This window comes from Vipera berus (assembly GCF_964194415.1).
Source record: "Vipera berus genome assembly, chromosome: 4".
NCBI lineage: Eukaryota > Metazoa > Chordata > Lepidosauria > Squamata > Viperidae > Vipera > Vipera berus.
Window position 1 is genome coordinate 69598844 of NC_138206.1, and position 22339 is coordinate 69621182.

Here is a 22339-nt window from a genome sequence, read left to right on the forward strand (position 1 = left end):
CCACACTGATAAATTAAAAATCTTTATGGTCTGCAAAGGAATGCTGGTGGGCTAATCAATGACTTGGTGACTAGAGGAGCATCTACAGTGATGGAGCTCGTGGTCATGGCCATGGAGACACTAGGAAACATGACTTTTGTCCTTGCCTCACTTTTTTGCCAACCTGGAGCCACTCTGTTTTGCCAGTTCCATCTGTAGTGGGGATTCTTCTTTTGTGTGGAGATTTTGCACAAGGAAAATGAGATGTTCTAGGACAGGGGTGTCCAAACTTTTTTCAAAGAGGGCCAGATTGGATGAAGTGAACATGCTGGAGGGCCGAACATTTTTCCGAACATTCTTTGAACAATTACAATTAAATGCAAATGAATTATTTTATGCCAAGTTAATTGCAAATGGCATACTTTTCATTTTATAACATAAGATCAACTGACAGCTGAGTTTTCACAATGTATTTTAAATAAATTTTAAAAAAAACTTACTGTGTGAGCTGTTACCAGAGAGTCTGACCTTGTCAAACTTACTTTGACAAGGTCAGACTCTCTGGTAACAGCTCACACACTTCCACCACTTCACAAATTCTGCTAGGCCAGGGCCCTACCTACCCCTGTCCAGCTCCCCACATCCCAGCCCATAAAATGGCTGTGAAACACAGAATGCGCGCACGTGCACACACACACACACACACACACACACACACACACACAGACACACCCGCCCTTCCCTGGACGTCGCCTTCGCCCAGGGGAGCCAGAGGGCTTCGAAGCCGGGGCAGCTCCGGTGGCAAAGAAGGTGCGCCCTCGCTGCACCGACACAGATGCCGCGCCAAGCCCGCGGCGGGGGAGGAGCGTGGCAGTTCGGCCAGACAGGAAAAGGTGCGGGAAGCAGCCGCCGCCTGGTAACGGCGCCCGGGCTCACAACGTGGAGGCGGCGAGCAAGCACGCGCTCAGGGCGAGGCGGCCGTGGTCCGGTGAGGGAAGAGCGCCAAGGGAGTGGCCGGCCGGGCTGCGCTGCTGCCGAGCGAAGCTCGGCCGGGGTGCCCGCTCTGCTCTGCCTGGCGCCAGCTCAGAGACTCCGCCCGCCAGGCCCTTCTCCCGCTCAGCCAGGCCAGGCACGCACCGTCAGCCTCGCTGCACCGGCACAGACGCTGCGCCAAGCCCGGGGCAGGGGGGGAGGAGCGCGGCGGTTCGGCCAGGCAGGAAAAGGTGCGGGAAGCGACCGCCGCCTGGTAACGGCGCCCGGGCTCACAACGTGGAGGCAGTGTAGCGAGGCTGACGGTGCGCGCCTGGCCTGGCTGAGCGGGAGAAGGGCCTGGCGGGCGGAGTCTCTGAGCTGGTGCCAGGCAGAGCAGAGCGGGCGCCCTGGCCGAGCTTTGCTCGGCAGCAGCGCAGCCCGGCCGGCCACTCCCTCGGCGCTCTTCCCTCACTGGACCGCGGCCGCCTCGCCCTGAGCGCGTGCTTGCTCGCCGCCTCCACGTTGTGAGCCCGGGGGCCGTTACCAGGCGGCGGCCGCTTCCTGCACCTTTTCCTGCCTGGCCGAACCGACACGCGCTGAGCCAGGCCAGGCGCGCACTGTCAGCCTCGCTGCACCGGCACAGACGCCGCACCAAGCCCGGGGCGAGGGGAAGGAGTGCGGCGGTTCGGCCAGGCAGCCGGCCCTTCAACCCACCGGAGGAGCAGCAGATCGGCGCGGCCGGAGTCGGGAAAGCCACTAGAAGGGGGAGGGGAGTCACCTCTCCCCGCCGGGGGGTCGCCCAGCCCGTCCCGGGAGGCTGACATTTCTGCAGCCGAAAAAGTCGTCTCGGATTCCATGGCAGAAGGTCACCCCCGGGACTCCAGCGCCAGGCAGGGCTGAGAGGGGGAGGGGGGGAGAAAGGGAGGGAAGGAGACAGGGAGGAGAAAGGATGAATGGGGGGAGGGAGGGAGTCTTCTGCAGGCGCGCCCTGGCCCCCTCCCCTCCCCTCCCTCCCTCCCGCGGCCCATCCCCAAGGCGGCGCCCGCGGGTCCCCGAACTCACAGCACGCAGAGGGCGAAGGGGGGGGGAGAAAGGGAGGGAAGGAGACAGGGAGGAGAAAGGACGAATGGGGGGAGGGAGGGAAGGAGAAAGAGAGAAGGAAGGAAGCAAGGAAGAAGAGAGAATGGAGGCAGGAGAGAGGAAGAAGAAAGAGAAAAGAGAGAGAGAGAGAAAGAAAGAAAGAAAGAAGAAAGAAAGAAAGAAAGAAAGAAAGAAAGAAAGAAAGAAAGAAAGAAAGAAAGAAAGAAAGAAAGAAAGAAAGAAAGAAAGAAAGAAAGAAATCGGAGGCTTGGACAGACCCCGCTCCAGGCTCCGGGGCCGCCGCCACGGAATGCCCAGCCTCGGGGGGGAGTCTTCTGCAGGCGCGCCCTGGCCCCCTCCCCTCCCCTCCCTCCCTCCCGCGGCCCATCCCCAAGGCGGCGCCTGCGGGTCCCCAAACTCACAGCACACAGAGGGCGAAGGCGCCGGCCACGCTCTCGCTGTCGTGCACCAGGAAGCTGCCGGCCCGCCCGGCCCACGCCAGCAGCTCCTCGGCCGCCACCCGGCTCAGGTCCTTGTGGTACCAGAGCGGCCAGCCCGGCACCGCCGGAGCCCCCGCGCCCGGGAGCCCCAGCGCCGCCGGAGCCGGAGCCACCGCCATGGGCAGCCGCGGCGCGCAGGGAAGGTGCTCAGCGGGATGGGCGGGCAGGCCGAGACCCCCGCCGGCCAACCCCGCCTCGCCCACAGCGCCGCATGGCCCGACCGGAGACCCCCGGCCGCTCAGGGCATGCCCGGCCCAGCGGCTCCTCCTCTGGGCTGCGCTCCGGCCGGGATGAGGGCGCGATCCGCTCTCCGCGCGCTTCCCCTGCGCACTGGAGCCGCCCCGGCCCCCGAGCAGGCCTGGTGGAGGAGGAGGAGGAGGCGGAGGAAGCCGCGTGGAGCCCCGGAGCCTGGCTGGCGGCAGCTGGGCCGGCCTGCGCTTCCTGAGGCGGCCCCTCGGCGGGGGAGGCGGGAGCAGCTCCCGAAGGGGCGGCCCTCAATCAGAAGGGAGGGCCGTGGGAGGGCCGTGGGAGGGCCGCATTTACATACAGCAGGGAGGGCTGTTGAGGGCCGTATTAAACCGCCCCGCGGGCCGCAAATGGCCCGCGGGCCGGACTTTGGACATGCCTGTTCTAGGAATACCATTTTCCTAAGAACTTTCCTCAGCTTGACATGGCCAATGTAACTGAAGGCCTTTCTATAGTGTATGAAGCACATATTGGCTTCTTTTTAGTATCTTTTGGCTTTTTTCATATCCTTCAGCAAAAAAGTTTGAAGGTCTGGCATCTCCTTTTCCATGTAGGGCTCTAATCTAGATGATCCTAAGTGTTATTTCCTTGGCATGTGAAATTAAGCATTATGCAATAGTGAATGCTCTCTGTTAACTGTTTTTTCTTGGTTATTGGCATTTGGATAAATCTCCTCTAATCTGTTGGCCATTTTAACATTCTTCAGATTTGCTAATCTAGTTTGGTTAGAATCTTTATTGCTTTTTCTAGAGTGCCATGTTTCCATAGATAGTCCATCAATTCTTGTAGTCTTCCAATTTGGTCATGACTGGAACCTTTACCTAACTTAGTCTTCTTATATTAGAGATTCTTGTAAATAAGGAAAAAGTTATCTTGGATGTTGAAAATATTTCAATATATTCTTTCCATATTTGTTTGAATCTCTACAGGTACAATTGAGTCCAAAATTTCCATTGTTAAGCAAGGTAGCTGTTAAGTGAGTTGTGCCTCATTTTACAATATTTTTGCCACAGTTGTTAAGCTAATCACTGCATTGTTAAATAAATCTTGTAGTCATTAAGTGAATCTGGCTTCCCAGATTCGCTTAATGTCAGAAACGGGCTGGGAAAGTTACAAATGGTGATCACATGACAGTGCAACTGTCATAAATACATGCCATTTGACAAGCACCCAAATTTTGATCACATGACCATGGGCATACTGCAATGGTTAATAGTTTGAAAACTGATGTCACTTTTTCAGTGACCTTGTAATTTCGAACTGTCACTAAATGTAATTTCGAACCGTCACTAAATGAATGTTTGTAAGTCAAGGACTATCTGTACTATCTGTTCTTTAGTGTTGTTCACCTATCAGCTTGAAGTTACAATCTCTTTCTTACTCCAGACCTCTTTGAAAAGTTTATTTTTCTGTGGTTTTTTAAATTTTTAATCTCATTGCAGGTGTTGTTTAATATTGTTTGTTCTAAAAGTTCTCTGATATTCTTTGTTGAACCTCTTCCTGAGAACTTGGTCTTCCTTGGCTTTTGTTCCAGTTTGCTTTGACAATCTCTTTTCGCATGCTTAACAGCCTATCTATATTTCAGACAGGTTAGAAATGCAGTTTGCACATTGTTTCATTTTTGCACCGTTCATTTTTCTAACTTACAAAGCGCATCAGTACACAACTATCCAATATTATCTGTCAACTCAAGAACAATTCTATTCAGAGAAAGCCCATATTTATACCGTTTCGGGACAAAACCTACAGCGGGGCATCGGCGGCAGCCACTTGAAGCCCACTGCAGCGGCATAAGCAGCAAGTGCACGACGAGCGGCGTGGCGCGCGCGAGAACGTCCCCCAACTCGCTCTCGCGGGCCACTAGCACAGCGGCAACTGTGGCAGCAGCGGCTGAATTGCCACCAGTCCCCCCTCCGCCTCCGCCCCCTCATCAGGGGGCCGCGAAGACAAGACGCGAAGCCGGAGAGGAGCCCTAGGGCCGCTGCCGGGCATGCGCGACGCCCCAGGAATATGGCGGAGGTGGCAGCGTGAATGTTGGTGGCGGCTGCGGCACCGCGCAGCTGACAGACTGGCGAGCCGAGCCCACGGCGTGCTGCTAAGCCGGGGCTTCCTGGTGTTCGGTGAGTGGCGCCGGTTCCCGAGTGAAGGTCCGAGCGCTTTTGGCTTCCGAGGAAGAAAAAGCAGGCGGAGCTGGACTCACCTCCCCCCCCCTTCCCCGCAGTTTTCTCCTCTCTTCGCTGCGGGATCTCCCGGGTCCTGCATTCTAAAGCGCGGACTGAGAAGGGAAAAGACTGGTGTCAGATCAGCAGTCATCCGCCGGCCCTCGCGGAGTATTTGGTGTCCTGCGAGGTCGGGGTCACTTGTTCCGGATATTCGTCCTCGACCTCCCCCAACCAAGGCTTCTAGCTGACTGTTTTTTCTTCTTCGGGTTTTCCCGAATTGCCTCTCTGCTCGGCCTCTTCGGGTCCTGGGGCAGTTTGGAGCGCGCGCTGTCTCCCCCTGCCCTTAGTTGTTTACTTTTAACGGGTTGGAGGGGATTTATAACCCAGCAAGCGCGACTCTTTGCCCCCCCCGCCCCCCGCTCTTTTTCCTCAGCTAAACCTTCACGTCCACCTTTCTGACGATCAAAAGGCAAAGGGAGGAGAGAGAGAGAGAGAGAGAGAGAGAGAGAGAGAGAGAGAGAGAGAGCATTGCTTTCCTCTCTGAGGAGGGGCAAGAGGGGGTGGGAGATCTTGCGAGAGGGGAACTCACGCCTGCATTTAGCCAGGGGGCATGGCAGGTCTCATTCCCTCCCGGCTTTCACTCGTTTTCTCGCTCTGGAAAGCCCGGCTTAGGTCGAGGCCGGCCGGAGAGCCGGTTCTGGACCGGCAGTTCTGCGCTTTGAATGCTGCGCGGTTTTATTTTGAAAGGGGAGGAGAGAGGAGCGGCTGACATCTCCTGACCAGAGCTGAAGCCAGCACAGCTGTCGCGTTTAGCCTTAGGTGAATTTGGTAACAACGCTGCTTTTTCTGTTGAGCATGCTGCTTAACACGCATTTCACTTTAGTAGGGCGGGAATAACCCCGTGGGCACTGAAGAAGAGGCGGGGGCAAAGGCGAATCTTCCCCCCCCCCCCCAAGTTTTTCGGGCTAAACGCTCAAGGACTGAAGTTGTTCCCGGCAGTTCTGCACTTTTTTTTTACACCAACCCCCCCCCCCGCGCATTTTGAGTTGGCTCTTATTTTTGGCTTGCTTGGATGTGGTTTGACAGGAGCGTAGACGTGGACACACCTCTTCGAGATGTAGCCTTCTTCTGGCTGAGGACTCTCCTCCCTTTTCCTCTTCTTTGGCGTGGAGTACTGAATGCGAGTGGGGCCTCGTGGACCGACTGTTGCTGCGGCAGTTACTTTATCTGGGGTGGCCGGACAAATAGGCACCCAAAGGAATAGATGCGCTTTCTTTGCTTCTGGTGACCAATGAGTTGGGTGCGGTGTTTGCTTCTTCTCGTCTTGTAAATGAAGGGCAATCTTTCTCCGAAGTCAGTGAGACTTGGCCTAAAGAGCCTTAAGGACGAGGGGAAGGTATATTAACAGAGAAACGCGATGCTTCTCTAGTGCAAAATTGTGCCTAGAAATTGTCTTCCGTGCAGGAACAAGTAGTTTCAGGACATTTATTACTTTTGAGTTTGTATGTATGTTGGCCACAATACACTTCTGATCCCATTCGTTTCTTCGAAGAAACAGTTTCAACCTTTGCCTATTTTCTTCCTCAGTTTTGACCAAGTGTGCAGTCTAGTGCCTGGAAGCATGCTCAGTACAATTTAGGATAGCTTACTTTTGAGTAAGCATGCAAAACATTGCACTGTATGGTTTTAATACTGTACCTACCAAGGAACAAGCCCCATTGAGCACATTGAGAAATATTTGTAAGTAATAATACATAGAATTGCTTTTTGTGTCTGCAAACTGCAGTAGTTAGTCTCCACTAAAATGTTTTTATTTGCCTTGCACAAAATCTTGAGTATGTAGGATTGCACGGATAATCACTTTAAATAAAAATCTAATACTATTAAAACAATAAAGATTTTTTTAAAAATGTAAAGTTTCAGTAAATTATGGTATAAATATGGTGATCCATTGGGTTAATACAATATGTGTCAGCTCAATTGTAATTTAGATGAAAATCCACATTATTTTGCCAGTAGGTACACAGTGGTTGAATTAGATCAGTTGATCCTTATAATGTCTCTTCAGCTGCTAAAAAGAGCTTAGGGAAAACTTAAAAAACAATTGTATTCAAAGTGTAATTTTAAAGTACTGATGCAATTATTCTAAAATTAATCTTAGTCCTATAAATAAGAACATGGTTTCTCCAAGTTTAGATTTTTAAACATCTTTGTTTAATTTGTGTAAAAGTTTGGATAACTTGAGGCTTATACCCAAGTATACATTCAAAATGGTATTATGGTAAAAGCACGTTCGGGATAAAGGCATAAAAATAGATTTTTACAGAGTTTTTTTTCCTAAAGATAGGGAATACCGTAATACGGCTATAGAACTTAAGGGCTAATTCACTGTTGATATTTCCCTCTTCCCTCCAGCCCAATAATACTAGTAATTCTGCTATTGCAGCAATTTCTGTGTTAAAGCTTATTTCCCTTTATTCTTGTCCATGCAGTTTGCTGCTGTAATATACCAGTAGTAATGCATTTAAAAGAAAGCAAATCAATCCAAAGTAATGAACTCTTTGTTCTATAATTTAGCTGTGAAAAATGAGTAGAAATCACACAAGATTAAAAGATACATGATTTTTGTGGACTTGCAAGTATGACTTTCCCAAGCCCATTCATTTTTCTTATATATGTTCACATACAGTAGACATGGCTGATTGAGGGGAAGATAAGTTATATGGAGTTAATTACTGTATTTCCCCCCCACTACTTGTTTATCCACTTGCAGGTAGTACAAAAGAAAATCCGCATTCAGATAGAAAGTTTGAAAGTACAGTTTAAAAAACTCAGTACTTAACATATTGATCAAAATATGATGGAACAAAGCATGTTTATGCCATTGGGATACTGACTGTTACTACTAAAATGTCTGCAATTGGAGGACAAGAATTTTAAATATTTAGAGGTGAGTTAGTGCTAAATTTATTCCATTCTTGTAAGAGTTATTAGTGTTATATTCAGGTTACTCATCAGCTTAGGTACATAAACTCTGCAGTATCTGCTTGTAATAAAGTAAACCTGACTTTATTTTAGGTTCGTGAAAAACTTTTTAAAGAATAAAGACGAGTTGTATTATAGGATGAAACAACATCCTAAAAATTTAGGATATATAAAGTACAATTTGGCCTGCAATAATTGATACATTAATTTTTTAGTCTATTATAGCTTGTCTTTAGAATTGTTTCATTTTAACACATCTAGGAATGTTTTGCTCAGTAGTTAGATTTTTCTCTAATAAAAAGATTTTATGCAGGGTTTATAAATATTTCTTTGCTTATTCAAAATGTGTGTAAAATTAGTTTCAAAGGAGTGCATCTTTAATTCTAACTAAATTTATATGACAATTGGATTGATGGTGCTCTTTGTGTAGGAAATTGTTGTTTAAAAAGTTTAAAGTTTATTTATGATATGAAGCACTATCATGAAAATGTTTAAATGAAAGATCTAGAGCTTTTTGAAAGCAACAGGTGTAAATGTAAATTGGGTTTGTCCTGCAGAAGACTATTCCTAGTCTCAAAGCAATATAAAAACTCCTGTCTCACTTCTAGTTTAAATAGTACACAATGATTCAAACAGTTTTGCAGGATGTGGGAAAACAACTGTACTTGATCTCTGCAATTAAGGGCTTTTTTCCCTAGTAAAGCAATTTCTGTTTACTGAATTGGAATTGCAACAAACAATCTTGAGATTTTGATTTGATTTGATTTGCTAAGGACATCAAGCTCCAAAAAGACTCTTAAAGTACAGATGTAAGATTCTATTCAGTGTAAGTGTATTTACAAAATTATCCTCTTCTAAAGTAACTTTATAAGAAGGCATAGGTAAAGAGATTTCATTATACAAATCAGTGAGTAGCATGGCAAAAAGCAGTTTGAACAGGTATGATTTCTGAGCATTGTACTATTCACAAAGTAGTTTAATTATAATTCTGAATAACTGTTACTTCTTTTCTTGATCTGAAGAATGCTCCTTCTAATCTTGTTAAGATCACTGTAATTATATGAATGAAAAAAGATGGGTGCACATATTTTTAACTTTTTTAAAAAAATTACATATCAATAAATAAAATAAGAGCAATGTCGTTAATTTTTCTAATTACCAAATAATTTTGCTTGAAATATATGCTTAAAATGAATTTTCTGAAAACTGCTGCAGATGAATTTATAGTCACAACTTTTTAAATAAATCACTTCACCTTCCAGTGTGAAAGATAACTTGATAATTAAAGTAGTCTGGCACATTTTAAAAATGATACTTTTAAGGCCTATTTTTCTATTATTAGCTTCTTGTCTGCACTCCTTCCCCCATGTACTGAGATATAGGTAATAGGCTAATTTAAGATATTACACATTTAAAATTAAGAGATTAGCTAGTGTTTTGCTTTTTATTCCTCAGAAACAGCAAGTTTTATATCATTTATCAATCTGGAATAAGGCAAAATATATCCTACCTTATAAAACTATAAAGCTGACTCAATTATTTAACTCATATAAAGGCACATAACTCTTTAAAATATAATAATGGTCAAATATCCTCTTGTTAATTTTGCCGTCTTGAATTTAGACTTTGAACAGTTCATATAGTTTTATGTTATTCTATGTTATTAGATATGGAGTCATTTGATTAAAATCATATTTTCAGGTTCACATTTTTTTATTGTTCTCTCTTCTGGCAATTAAGGGTAAAAATACCCTTGGCAATACATGGCCCTAGTATGTGACATTGTGGCAATTTGTAAACAAAGCCCAAGAGATATGTTTGATAATGTATTAGATTTTTAATGAATAAATGAGAAGGGGAAGGAAATAGCCACATGAATAATTAATGCTATGTTGTAGATGCACTGACATGTTATTATGATTTATAGTAATAAAGAGTTGACTGCTTTTTCTATATTGAATCTGAGATGGAAACCTCTTCTTTTTGGAAGAGAAATTAATCCCCATCTTTGGAAAATTTGTATCTTCAATGTATGACGAGGCAGGTACATTTTTATCCATTGTACTTTGCTTTAGGAAGTTACTATATAAATGATTCCTAATTTCAACATTAGATTTAAAATTCTAGGATGAATTTGTGAGCTGAATTTCATAGACTATAAAATAGGTTATTGGCAATGATTACTGGTCATCTGCCTTTGAATGGGGTTTCTTTTAGCTGACAATCTTGTTGTCTCTGTCTAGATGCTCACTTGTCTGAAATGCTGGAATTCTTTTTATGTTCCCCCCCCCCAAGCACTTCAGTGGCTTGAGAGATATAATCACTATTGAACTGGAATCTTTATTACAGGAGCAAGTGTAATCTGCTACTGGCTAGAAAAGCAACAATAGAAAGATAAACACAAGTGGCTTAAAATTGACTGCTCATAAAGAGGATGACTTGGATCACCTTTCAGTTGTAAGATAGCTTTGAAATCTATTTGAGTTCAACAGCTTTTTGCAATAGCTCCTATTTCTTTTTATTGAAATGGATATTCATTTGTTGAATTAATTTCATAGAAAAGTGTTACCTTTTATTTGTATATTTTACTGTATTCATGTTATCATTTTTGCACATGAGCTTTTGAAATTAAAAATAGATACATTAATATTTACTCTTTTTATTCCTGTGTTAAATATTCCTGTAATTGATCAGACATCATCCTAGGGAATTTCATTTTTGAGAAGAAATAATGATTTTTATTACAATCTGTATACAATGCACTTCGATTTTAAAGGTTATCAAAATGATATTTAAAATTTAGATTTTTTCCCTAAAATCCATGTGTGAAAGTTGAAAGTTAGTGCCATCATGAAGAGTAAATATTCTTATTCATTTTATTATGCCAGTATGCATAATAACCGTATTAAACATTTCAAGTTTCATATTTTAACGATTCTAGCTGATTCTCAAATATTTTATAATTTGGTCAGATTTAGTGTTCTAAATGTATTATGCAAGTTTATAAGACTGAGCACAAAGATTTGTTAATGTATTCATATATATGCAATTGTTAAAAACTTCTAAAGTAGTACATAATTTATACCACAATTAAATAATATATAGAACATTTGTACTTGTATCTGAATCTTTGAACTCTGTAAAACTTGTTATTTGTGAATGAATGTTCCTTAGTGTTTCAGCAAGTTGTGTATGCTTCGTTACATTTTACAAATCAGTTAAAGAGGCAGGGCTTTACCCATGTACATAAAAATAGTTTATTGATTGATATTTGACTTTGATAATGAACAAATTGGAATTGTACAGTTAAAAGTGAAAAGTAAACCAATTGCAAGGTTAAATTCTTTTGTAGCTTATTGGAAAGCTGTGATATTCCTTTTTGTTCCTGTTTTTTATGTCATAATATTAATGACAATTTCTTACTTTGGACAGCATCTATTTTAATACCAATAGGGTCATTTTAGGATATAACCTTATTTACCTTGCAATATGTTGTGTGTAATTTAGCAGCAATCATCTCTAAGTAACATATACAGAATTAATGGACACTATTAGTTCAAGATATAAAGATCACAAAATATGTTGTGGATTATTACCTTCAAGCATTTATCAAGATTGCACTTTTCAAGAAAGTTTGGAAATAAATGGCATTATTTAAGTGGAACACCAGACTTAAAAGAGATCTAATTGACTTAAGATCAGTTACATTTTTAGCTTGGATGTACTTGTGCAGTAAATAAAATGATAGATTACAGTTTCATTGCTGCAACTGTTTTATAATGTCAATCAAAAGAACAAAATTGTATATGTGCTAAAGTAAAAAAAACTAAAGCAAATAATGTCAATTTCTATGTAATGTTAAATGTTGCTAGCATTGAACATAATTACTATAATATTCTAATATAAATGCAACTTGTGTGTGTATGCATATGTATATGTCTGTGCATGTACTGTATATGTATGTTATATGTATATATGTGTATGTGTGTATGCTTAGAAATAATAAGAATCCTTCAATAAATCTGTTGTAAATAGTGTCTAAATCTGAAATTTAAAGACCTTAAAATTGGAAAAAATGTGCAGCGTAGGAACAGAGTTAAGGTGTTTTTTTATTTTTAATTCCATTCCTTATTCACTTACTAATTTTGTACAGTTACACATAGGTATATATGTGTATATATTATGTCTCTCTGTGTGTGATATTGTGTGTGTGTGTGTGCGTGCGTGTGTGCATGCTTTCTTCCTAATCTATTGTATTACTGCTTTACAGGAAACAATTCTACTGAAACAGAAGAGTGAACTTTTCAGGCAACATTTGTATTTTTATTGTGACAGGGAGGACCAGACTTTTAACCATGGGGAAAACAGGTAAAGTTGAAACAATAAGATAGTAAAAGAGAGAACATTAACACCAGAAGTCACAATTTCCAGACATTTAAAGTGTGACTTTTAGTTTTAGGAGTTTAATAAGATCAAATGGGTACCCCTAGTTCCTAAACTGGGAAAAGTTTGACAATTAGTAATATAATTTCCTAGGATCAAAATATAATTTCCTGAAAAAGAGATGTAGATGTTTGCAGAATAGCTATTGATATAAACAACTTTTTTCTGATCTCAAATTTTGATTTGTTTTCTAGATCATGGGAAAAACAAACTGGTTGGGGAAATATTTAATGGCATCTGCTAGATATAATTTAAAAAGGGACGCGGTGGCTCAGTGGGTTAGGATGCTGAGCTTGTCGATCAGAAGATCGACAGTTTGGCGGGTCGAATCCCGAGTGCCGCGTAGCAGAGTGAGCGCCTGTTACTTGTCTCAGCTTCTGCCAACCTAGCAGTTCGAAAGCACATAAAAATGCAAGTAGAAAAATAGGGACCACTACGGTGGGAAGGTAACAGCGTTCTGTGCGCCTTTGGCGTCTAGTCATGCCGGCCACATGACCACGGAGACGTCCTCGGACAAGTGCTGGCTCTTCGGCTTTGAAATGGAGATGAGCACCGGCCCCTAGAGTCAGAAACAACTAGCACGCATGTGCAGGGGAACCTTTACCTTTACCTTTAGATATAATTTAATTTGTGAAAGAAAATATATTTTCATAACATTGCAAATTTAACGTGCAAAAGTCTTTAAATATGCTGTTTTATTAAATTAATTTGCAGTCAAATAGTAGGCAAACTGGATTTGAAGCTAGAAAGTTTATTTGGAATGATTTCATTTAACAGCTGTTGACAGCTGATTAAAAAGTTGCACCTTTTCCTGGGATTGTATAGCTATTGCTGATAAGTGAAAAAGATACATTAGGTGTAAGGAAATGTCAACATGAGCTATTGGACATGCTTTAAATTGCCTTTTCTCCACTGGTCTAATAACTTGGTAGATTTTCCCCCCATAAAATAGGCATTTTTAAAATATCCGATAAGCATTCTAAATTGTTTTTAGCTATTAATGTCATGTCTTATAGTCAGGTGTATCAATGAAAACTCACAAAAGTACCATATGCATATAATTCTGTTCAAATATTTCTTTCATTATTTAACAAAATCAAAATATTCAAGTAAAATGTACTATGAACTCACATTCTGTATAGTTAGCAGCACTGCTGTCTGTAGATGACAGAGTACCAATTACAGTAATAGGCTAATTTAGCCTTTTTATATATTAAAAATACTATTTATGTTATGATTAAAGCACTGGCTTGAAAGAGATCCAAAATCTGTCATCTTTTGCCTCTTATGATGTCTGAATTGACTACTTATTCTATTTATATTATTTCTATACTGTAAAAACATAGTACTGAAAGATATAATCACCCTTGTTTCTTCTGCAGTACATATGGCTGTCAAAAAACGTTTTCTCATTTATCTTCCTGGGTTGAAATAAAAAATGCTCAGTAATAAGTGAAGAAATGTGCTAGATGAAATTTCTAGGGAGAGAAATAGCTACCCTTTTCCATCTTGCCAATATTAGAATATCTATCCGTACTGGAGGTATCGGCCATTCAGCAACTGTGACTTTGAATGGAAGTGGTTATCTTACTGCCGTTGCTTCTTTTCTCCTCTAGCCATGCAGGTTTTCATCTGATAATCCATTGTGCATTAAATGAATGGTTTACAATGAGTAGTTCAATAACTCTTTTAAGTACTTGTTCTATTTTGTACTAGCTTCTTCTAATCTTCCTTGCCTGGTTAAAAAGCCAAAGGTCATATTAGGTAGTTTAGCCTGCATATTTTTTAGAATGTGTGCCTGGTGTCTATATAACACTGGATAAAAAGGATTGTGTAGAATAGTATTTAGCACTTTGGACAATGTACTTAAGTTGAAATCACTATTATAATTATAGAGAACACATTGTGATTATAATTTATTACATAATATTCACTGAAAGTATTTTGCCTTTTAAATTTGCCAGAGTGCTTGATTTTTTTGCATTACCCCTTGAGTTTTTAAAAGTCAATGCATTGTGGTAGATTTATTGCCAGATTTAATTTTAGAAATAAGTCTAACAATGTAGATTCAGTTGAAAATCAATTTACATTTCAAATATTTTGAAATAGTCTTAATGTTGCCATCTTAAGCCCAAATCCTGTATTTATTTACCTAGCAATGAATCCTATTGAGAATAATAGAATTCTATAATGATATATTAATAGAATTCTATAAATGTATAGAATGGTATTGGTAGAGGTGTATGGCAACATGTTTACAATTATGTTTATTTTAGATTTCAAGTCTATTAAAAAAGACATGGCAACAGTAATCTGTCAAGGAACCAACTGTTGCATAATACAGTAGTATGTGTTGTAAATGTAAAGAGAACAGATTTTGGTGCATGCAGACTTTTTAAAAGCAAACTTTCTCATCTCCTATCTTCTGCCGTCCCTGAAAAATCTCTCTAGAAGGTGCCTTTTCCCAGTTTTGAATCAATCCTTTTCTTCCATTCCAGCTTTCTTGAAGATATATTAAACAGTCTCCAGTCTCAAAGGGAGCTTTTAAAGGCGAGCAGACAACTACAAGAGTGGAGGAGGGAAAAATATTCTTAGTCATATTTCCAGAGTTTCAAACCAACAGACTTAATTAAATTTGAAAGTATTTCAGTTTTGGTTAATTGTTATGTAAAGTTATGTCTATAAATCCTTTTCTCCAGTATTTTTCATGCTAATGTTTAATATAATGTTTTTAAGATGATACTTTGAATCATTCTGTAAGTACAGGTCTGTCAGTTTCAAGCACTTCCATAGTTGTGATTCCTTATGTCAGGCTACAGGACCTGTATTGTTGTAGTACTTTGTGTGAATCTTTAGCAACAGTTAGTTACTAGATCACTTCTTATCAGAACTGCACCCTGCCTTAATCTGTTCTTTCCTTCTTAGCTGGATTTGTCAATTATTGCGATAGGGGGGAAGACTGCCATCTTGTAGAGATGGCCTTCATGGAGTTAGACAAGATTTATTACCAAAGAGATGAGAACATTATCACTGATAATAGATGGTAAGCTGAGCTCACTATCAATCAAATAGATGTAGCTTCTTTACATACCAATTCTAGGGAAATTAACACAGAAAAGCACAGTATTGGGATTTCCATAACCACTGTTCAAAACTATACTATCCAACAGTTTCAGACAATACATTTGCAATTTTTGTTAACACACTGTCCTGAACTATCTCTTTGCCAGTTCAGCCTGTATATTTGTGTGCACACAAATACATAATGACATAGGTCTTGTTCCATGTAGACAGTGACAAGAGGTTCTTAGGAAATACTTTCACTGATATATGGATTGAGTCTTTCCTATAAATATGCCCTCGAGTCATCCATCTGGATGTTTATAGCCTTGTAGGATCAGGTATTGATGATCCAGGCAACTCAAGCTTATAACACTTTCTTTGGAAAAACTTTATCTGCCCAGAAATGCCCACCTGTACTACACAACTCTCATTGTGGTTCTTCTTCACAGTTCTTCACGGAGGCTGCCAGGAAGATTTAATATCAGTATGGAAGTAATTTATGTATCAGTGTTATTGTTCATAACAAACCTCAGAATGAATCCTATTGACAGTTCATTGTAACTGATCTTTTTGATTCTTCTATTGAAACAAAGTAATATAGATGATACTTTGATTTAAATTTAAATCAAATCAAATTAAAATTAAAATCAGCTCCTATAGTGGACGTAATTAATTCAGTGTTTTAGTCGATCACAAAAACAATTTCTCAAGGGATTTTGAATATTTCTGCCAGTAAAACTTGTGGTACTTTCAGCTGCCTTCTCTGTAATGGTATGTTTGAACTTACTTGTACCATGAATACTGAGTTTCTAACTTGCAAGTATTTTGCAGTTGATGCTCATCTGTTGGGTTGGTGAATTGTATGCTACAGGCAGTTCTCAGGTTACTACTGTAATAGAGCTCCAAATCATTACAGTTGTGGGTCGAGGCAATCAGTAAATTTTCCCCAATGGGTGTTTTTGAAGTAAATGCTAGAAAACAGCAAAAAATTTACAGATTGCAGTCACATGACCATGAGATGCTGCAAACAGTAATAAATATGTGCTGGTTGCCTAGTACCTGAAATGTGATCATGTGACCATGATGACGTATGCACGACTGTTGTTACTTTGAAAATGGATCATAAGTAGCTTTGGGGAGGTCTGTCGTAAGTTGAAGACTACCTGTATATAGACAGATGCCCCTTAGAGTCACACTGACAGAAAATCTAATCTTGCCTTCTGCATAAAATGTGTTGGAGTCCATTTGAACCAGTTTCTTATTCTCTTAATCTTTTTTCTACAAACAACTATGATCTTAAAAAGTTCTCATATTGCAATAGATAGCTTTTGGGCTGTGGGCAACCCTATAGATTATATCACTATATTTTCTGTAAATTTCCTGTTAGAAAAGCTTTATTCACAATGTTCATAAAAGTAACACTCTAAGTAGGGCTGTCACATGATCTCAACAGTCAACCTTTTCTAGAAATCATGATTTCAATGCTCAAGCTTGTTTGAATGCCTTCTTTAGTTGAACAGCTCCTTTTTGGGCATCTGCATTCATAAGATCCTCTCATTTTTTTCACTTTAGGCATCCAGTTTAATAGCCATCTAAAGTTAGGGGTGTGGCTGCAATCAGTTCATTTTTCAAACGGACAATAAGTTATGCCTTTCATTTCTTAATCATTTTTGGGGACTATTAATCTTTATTAGGCTAAAAGAGGCTCTCTTTACTCACAGCCTGTTACTCCTTTTTTTAGATCTGCACCATTTTGGGGGTTTATTCAGTGTTCAACAACAAGGAAGAAGGCTGCTAAGGCAAGCCAAAAATAAGGAAGTGTGGAGTATCTTTTTTTAAAAAAAGTTGACGGAGAAATGTAAGGGTAGAAAGTTGTGGCAGAAAGTTTATTAATTTTAGTAATTTGTAGCTAGGTCTACTTTACTGTGCGTGGCTAAAACTTTCTGCTTTTTATGATTCCTGATAGGCCAGCAATTCTTAAGTGATATACAAAAAAGTTACTCATTGACTAAAGAGGCAGTTAAGAATATGGAGGAGCAAATTATTAGAGATGTATTTGAAAAATCTTTAAATAAAATCCATCAGTTTATAGATCAGCTATGCTCAAAGGACATTAAAAAAACTTCTCAAACTACTTCATAATGCAAATATGTACAGAAAGTTACTAAACCACAGAGGCAATTTCATAAGTAGCTGACAATGCAGAGGAGTCAGTTGCAATTTTGGAATATAAACCTGACACCAACTCTTATTATGATAATTTAAATATACTCCCAATACAATTGAAAGAAGAAATCCAAGAAATTCTGCTACCTTTAAAGGGACAAGTTTGGAACCCTTTCCTTATGGACATTAACAAGATTGAGAAATCCTTGAGAAGAGGAGAAGCTTATAACCAGTGGTGGGATTCAAATACCTGAACAACCGGTTCTCATATTTGAGGCAGGCCTGGGCCTCTGATGCCTAGAATGGACTTCTGGAAGTGACATCATGCACTTCCGGTGGGCCATTCTAGGCCTGGGAGGCTTCCAGGCCTGTGATACCTAGAACAAACTTCTGGAATGGCATCCACACACTTCCAGTGGGACTCCAGAAGTGGTATCCTTCCACTTCCAGTGGACTATTCTAGGCCTGGGATGCCGCCTCCAGGTCTCCAATGCCTAGACTGGACTTCTGGAAGCCAGCCGATTCTTCAAATTCAGGTACATTTAGCTACTGGTTCTCCTGAACCAGTGCGAACTGGCTGAATCCCACCACTGCTTATAACTACTTGACAAAAATTCCAGAGAAGATAAGACTACTCCATGAAGACAAGTTGGAAATAGTGACTTAAACTTAATGAATCAATTGGAATTAGGATGGATTTTTATTGGTTTGATATTTGTAATTGAGTCTTAATCAAAAATTTGAAAATGTATTTTTCCTTTATATATAATGCTTAATTCCTAAAGTTTGTAAAATATTATTGAAAGTGTACTTGAGAGTATCTGTTTTAAGAGAAAATTAAAGAGAAAGTTGTATTAGTTTAAAGAAAAGTTTAGAGTTTTAGAAAGGATGTATACAAGAAGAAAAATTATTCTATGAAGTTAACTTGGAGTGATCTAAATTTAATAGCGAAAAGTAGGCATGTTAAGAGGAAGTTAAAAAAGATGTATTAGAAAGTTTTGATTTCAGAAATGTTTTTAAAGAAAAGTTTAGTGTTTTAAAATGGATGGGAAAAAATTTTTCCTTTAAAATGAAAGAATCTGAAAGAATAACAGTGAATTATTAATCTAAATGGTGATAGTTTATAAAGATTATTAAGTCCAAATTGAAATACGTATTTCCACAGCAGGGAAGATAAAGCAGAAATGATTAAATTGATTCTTTTATTCAAAGAGGAGAATATATTTAATTACTTTTTTATTTGGATATCACTTCTGGATTTTGTGCTTGTGATGAAAAAAAATAAAACTTTGACTTTGGTTTTGCTGATTAGATAGATTTGTTGTTATAGAAATGGCTAATTACTGTAAGGTCCCTGGCCCTTACTTAAATTTGAGATACCATTAAAAGTCTAATCAGGCAACTCAGACGGAGGCTTCTTGAGGAAACAGTGCTTTAATTGATCAAATAAAACAGCTGGGTGGCAAACAATCTGGAACACTTGCAGAGTTACGTTCAGAACTGTCACACCTTAGAAAGTTAGTAGCATGGCTTTATAAACTTTGTTAGCCAATGAAAATCAGAAAACAGAGGCTCTTAAGGAAGACATCAATCATTCTTGTATACTCCCTTATTCCCTCCTTCAGTACATCCCATCCATGTACATGTTTCCCACGCTTGCATGAAATTTGTCCCTGATGCAAACACTGATTACAAAAGTGAGATAGCAATAGTTAGGCTAAACAATTTCTTTTTGTTCCAGTTACAGAACCATTCATTCATCCCTTTTTAATTTTGTAACAGAATGCTTTCTATTACTTGGTGACCGATGACGTATATTCCTTTGTTATTGCGGTGATAGGACCTTGGCTGGCTTATGGGGTTTATCACTACTTACAGAGGATGCTATTACCATCATCCCCGAGATGGTAGAAGTAACTGTTCTTTGGATAACAGGAATCAAACATGGCAAAACCAGACCTCCAAAAGCCAACACAACCAGAAAAATTTCCCTTCGCCAATCACCAAAGATCTCTCCAAACCAGCTTGTGTCCATGGCAGCTGTCCACGTTTCCAAAGAAGCTGGATATATTTCCTCCACACGCAGGCAGCAGCATGTAAAAGGAAAGCCACACCACCTTGTTTTCACAAAACTTTATTTTGTAGTGTTATTTTAACTAATCAATTTTCTTTATCTCTCTGTATATGTGCTTCTCACCTCGGGCTAACGGAGGTTCCTGCGCAAGCGTAGTATAGAGAAGCAAAATAGCATTATGTTATTCTAAATGCCCTTCATTTGTAATTATTTCTAATACAGTTTGCAGTCTAATAATTCTGTTAAACGAGAGTCCTATAACCGTATATTCCATCTTCTGCCCAAGTAACAGGTTCATCTGGGGTGGTCAAGGTGAGGGTTGCATCTGTTAGATTGGTCCATAAGGTAAACAGTTGGGGAATGTTTGCCAGGAGATTTGGGGGTTGGGCCAAATTAGTGGTAATCTACCAAAAGGATGCTGAGGTGCATACCTACAAGAGATGTTCACACCTAGGTCTCCCCAAGGGCTGAACCAAAACATTTTGTTTTTGTTAAAAAATAAAAATAAACAGGTTTCCCACTATGGAAGTGGTCAGAGTGCACACATTGGGTCTATTGGTGGCTTTTCAAGTGAGATTTTGACTAGTCAGGGCAGTAAAATTTATTTCACGTGCTTCCCAAGGCTATTGTTCACCCATGTTAGTACCCACACACACGTAACAATTAGTCACATTTAGAAATGAAGCAATTCTTTCGGCCAGATCAATAAAAAGGTTCTTTGCCACTGAGGGCATCTCAGTTGTGATTTTCAATTCATCGTAAAAAGAATGAAAAACTCTAAAATGTTTCTGGGATGGTGGTATAATAGTGTCAACTTGAAGCCATACTTGTGTCCGGTTCCATCGATAGCTAGTCCGAATGATGCTGAGAAATCCGCTGGTCTGGTTATCTTGAAGCACACCAGGTTGCAGGAATCAGCGTTGCACTGGGAAGTGATGACTCCTTTAATCATATTGAATTTCCTTCGATTGTGCCAGGTTGGGTAGAATGTATAAACATATTTTGGATAAAATAAGTAGGCCTGTTTCCACCCCATTGCTCCACACTTAGTCCATTTAGCTTGATTATAGTCAATAGCTTTACATGCATCAAAGAAGACGCTGGCACTATCCATAAGTCTTGTGTTATTTTTTCCAAAAAGTATTGTGTGTGCGTCCCTCCATATGTCCAGATTTGAAGTTGTAGGGCTTTACTGTATTGACAGGAGTATAACAAGTGACCCTATCCCCCACTTTGCAAGTGGAATACGTAGTCTTGTTATAAACACAACTCCCTTTTGTTCCTTTAATTATTAGGCCCATGGTCTGAAGAAGGTGTGGGGGAAACAGCAGCAACAAAGTAAGAAAAATGTAGCAATGCACAGTCCAGATACTAGACTACAGGTTAGTCCAATCCATTGAAGTTTTCCTCCTAGTTAGATGGAAATAGTTCAACAGGCAAGACAGGTCGAAGTTAGGCTGTCCAGCTGCTGGGCTTGCCATTGGAGAGGGGAAGATGGAACTTTTCGTGGCCCCGCCTTGATTCCTTCCACTTCTCACTGCAGTTGAGGTGCTCAGGAGGACTTGACGGGGATGGAACCACTTAGGATTGGAACTTTTAGGTGACAGTTCTTTCACCTGAACCCATTCTCCAGGAAAAATGGTGATCAGAGACAGGTGGTAGGGTAGCCTGGCCTGTAATGAGATAAAAGACAAAACCTGAGCCAGATTATGCAAATACTGAGTAACTTTCTTCTCTTCTTCATTGACATTCTTCAACTTTCATGCAACTCCCATACATCATTTCAAAGCAAGGTTTCCAGAGCTGAGGCCTGTATTGAAATGGCCTCACCATTAGATGTCACAACCTGTCCTGCCACTATGTACCATCCACAACATAAGCTTTCAAAAACAACAAAAACAACCCAACCTAAATACATTCTTTAACTCCTCCTTCTCAAACATTCACTTCCTTCTGCGTGCCATTTCTGCTGGTTCTGCACCAACTTCATGTGAGTTAACTCCCTTTTTACTATTAATCTTTCCAATTTTTTGAAAAGTAATCACATTTTCCTCTCTTCCTCATGAACAACCTCAGAGCTTGGCTCAGAGCCCACAGGCTTGAGCTAACCACAGGGAGGGAGAGCCTCTGCCCAGCCTCCACCAGCATTCTCTTCTCCACTTCTGACACCACACATCCACGATGCCCTCCCTTCAGCTATTTTGCTAGGTCCATCTGTAAACAAATCAGGCCAAAACATTGTCTGCAATTCTATCACTTCATGTTCTAAACAGACTAGTTCATTGAGCTCAAGAACTGGGCAGGATTGAAATCAACTGGTTTCTCCCAGCCCAGTCCTGAGCTAACACACCTTTCACTGTTCTAGAATCAACATTCATAAAGAGATAAAAAGGCTTCTCTAAGTTGGGGAGGTTCAAAATAGGTGCTCTCAATAAAATAAAACAGCACTTCACAAGGAAAAAAAAAGCTTAATGAGGTATTCTGAGTTAATGTATTGAAAATATATATGTATGCAAAGACTGAATCTAGAGCATCAAAGTTTTAAAAACATTTACAAATCTAAGCAAAACACTTCAGAATCATTTCCTTTGGTTGATGAGTATATATAGGGGTAACTAACATTTTAAACCTGAAGAGTTTCAGTATGTTCCAATGCCAAGTTTTTCTCT

General features: G+C 40.4%; 1 protein-coding gene across 4 annotated transcripts in view; it reads left to right on the forward strand.

Moving 5' to 3' along the window:
• Nucleotides 1–4666: 4666 nt before the first annotated feature.
• The window catches only part of SCML2 (Scm polycomb group protein like 2), a 65186-nt gene continuing 47513 nt past the window's right edge, over nt 4667–22339 (forward strand). For 3 of the 4 annotated variants that reach the window (XR_014026237.1, XM_081326242.1, XM_081326243.1), the window contains exons 1-2: nt 4667–4897; nt 12195–12292. Coding sequence is in view for 2 of the 4 variants with exons in the window: in XM_081326242.1 (XP_081182368.1) it covers nt 12280–12292 (13 nt within the window). In the remaining 2 variants the exon portion in view is untranslated. Of the gene's footprint in view, nt 4898–12194; nt 12293–19436; nt 21053–22339 lie in introns of those variants that run through there. The other variant, XM_081326244.1, reaches the window with a different exon arrangement.